Genomic DNA, 1,714 nt, shown 5'->3' with positions numbered 1-1,714 from the left:
ATTTTTTCCTATTTTCTTTCCGTTTTTAAGATTTAGGAAGCACTATCCGAGTCGGCATCGATTCTTCGACTGGATTGGATATTATCTTGAGATTAAATGCGAACCGTTTCTTTTGAAGCAGTCGGAGCATCGAGAGGCAGAGAAGCCTGCCTCAATGGAACGGGGGAATGTACAAATATTATCATCCCCATCATCAGTCTCGTGCGCGGCATGTGGCGGGGTGGCGGCTGCTGGCAGCAGCCGTACTCCCGCTGCTCGCGCTGCACGGTGTGCTGCACACAAACCCTACCGCGCGCCAGTTGGTGTTCCTACACCGCCCTACGCATCAAACTCTGCTTTGCCGCACTAACAATGCGAGACCAGCAGCGGCGTCTTCGACAAGCCTGTGTACACCGTGAGATGCGGCCCGGCGGTGAGACTGCCGGGCGCTTCGTTTCCCACGCCCCCGGGCCGGCCGGGCCGGGCGCTGCTGTTAGACGCCGGCAACGCCCCCCTCCTTACCTGATATGCTCGACGACAACAGCAGCAGCAGACAGCAAAATCCAAGACCGGCGAGGTGTACCCGCGGGGGCCCGTGGGGCCGGCGGGGCGCTGGGGGGCCCATGGCACCAAGGGTGAGGGGGGGGACGGGTCCGTCCAGGGATCACATCCAACGGCGCACTCACAGACACGCACTCGCGCACGAGAGAACACTCAGCACATCACTGGCACACACACACAAACACAGACGGGGAGCAAAGGGTAATCCAAGGGGCTCCCCGCAGGGGGCGCTGCGCGCCGCGCAGGGAAGTCCACCGGCACGAGGTCGGACACGACGCAGAGGAGGAGAGGCGAACGGAACGGGCGGCGGTACGGCGCTGCGCACGGCTGGCCGAGCTGGGGGCGACTGACAGCTGGGCGGGCGGGCGGGCTGGGCGGCGGTGGGAGCGAGGCGCGCTGCAGCGAGCGCCGAGGCGGGGGTGGGGCGGGCGGCGGCGAGCCGAGCCGCGGGGACTCAGACAGCGCGTCGCTACGCAGGGCAGGGCTGCCGGCTGTTGAGTCGAGCAGCGTCGAGCTCCGACTCGACGACGCAGCGACTCGATGGTGCACAACTCTTCCACCTCACTGATAATGTCTTGATAAAAGGCCTTCAACAAAGTAGCACGCTAAACTGCTCGAGTGCAAAAGCGGCGCGAGTAGGAATCGGAAGGGTCTACAAAGAAAAGTGGATGGCATAGGATATTTCGATGAATCCAACACTGTCGATTCAATATTAGGTTTTTGTCGTCCAAATATACCAATTTCCGGTTACGACGTCGAATCGACGTCGATCGAATGTGATTCCGTAATCGCAAGTTCGGAAGTCGGAAATCGCATGTCACAAGTCGGATATTGCAAATAGCAAGTCAGAAATGGCTAACTCTAAATATCTCCTGCCACACATTTGTGTGTGTGAGGACTGGTTCTCTCTGCTTCTGATTGCATAGATATTTGTAAAGGAGACTTTTTATCCAAATCGGTTACTCGTATAGTCGCCTAAAAATGTCGTGTGGTGACTTCCGTTTTCTTGTTACCTGCATTTCTCTGCATTTTAGCTTTCTCGGAATGGTTTATCCTGAATTCTGATCACAGTAAAGGTAACAAATAGGGTCTTTCGCTAAATCGAAAACGACCCGGGAAGAATAAAGGAAGTGGCGAATCGGAGCCAGAAACACTACTAAGATTTGTTTTCGCA

The 1,714-nt window shown here is 56.7% G+C and overlaps 1 protein-coding gene across 1 annotated transcript in view; it reads right to left on the bottom strand.

The window, feature by feature from the left end:
- Positions 1-899, bottom strand: part of LOC113210489 (cell adhesion molecule 3-like) — a gene marked incomplete at its 3' end in the record, with an annotated part of 291,813 nt that extends 290,914 nt beyond the window's left edge. Inside the window, 1 exon segment of the mRNA XM_052264721.1 lies at positions 502-899. Coding sequence (XP_052120681.1) covers positions 502-604 — 103 coding nt within the window.
- Positions 900-1,714: the final 815 nt, after the last annotated feature.

The sequence above is a fragment of the Frankliniella occidentalis genome, unplaced genomic scaffold, assembly GCF_000697945.3.
Source record: "Frankliniella occidentalis isolate FOCC.00 unplaced genomic scaffold, Focc_3.1 Scaffold21, whole genome shotgun sequence".
In the NCBI taxonomy this organism is placed as follows: Eukaryota; Metazoa; Arthropoda; class Insecta; order Thysanoptera; family Thripidae; genus Frankliniella; species Frankliniella occidentalis.
The sequence above is the reverse complement of the archived record's forward strand: the minus strand, read 5'-3'. Positions and strand labels throughout refer to the sequence as shown.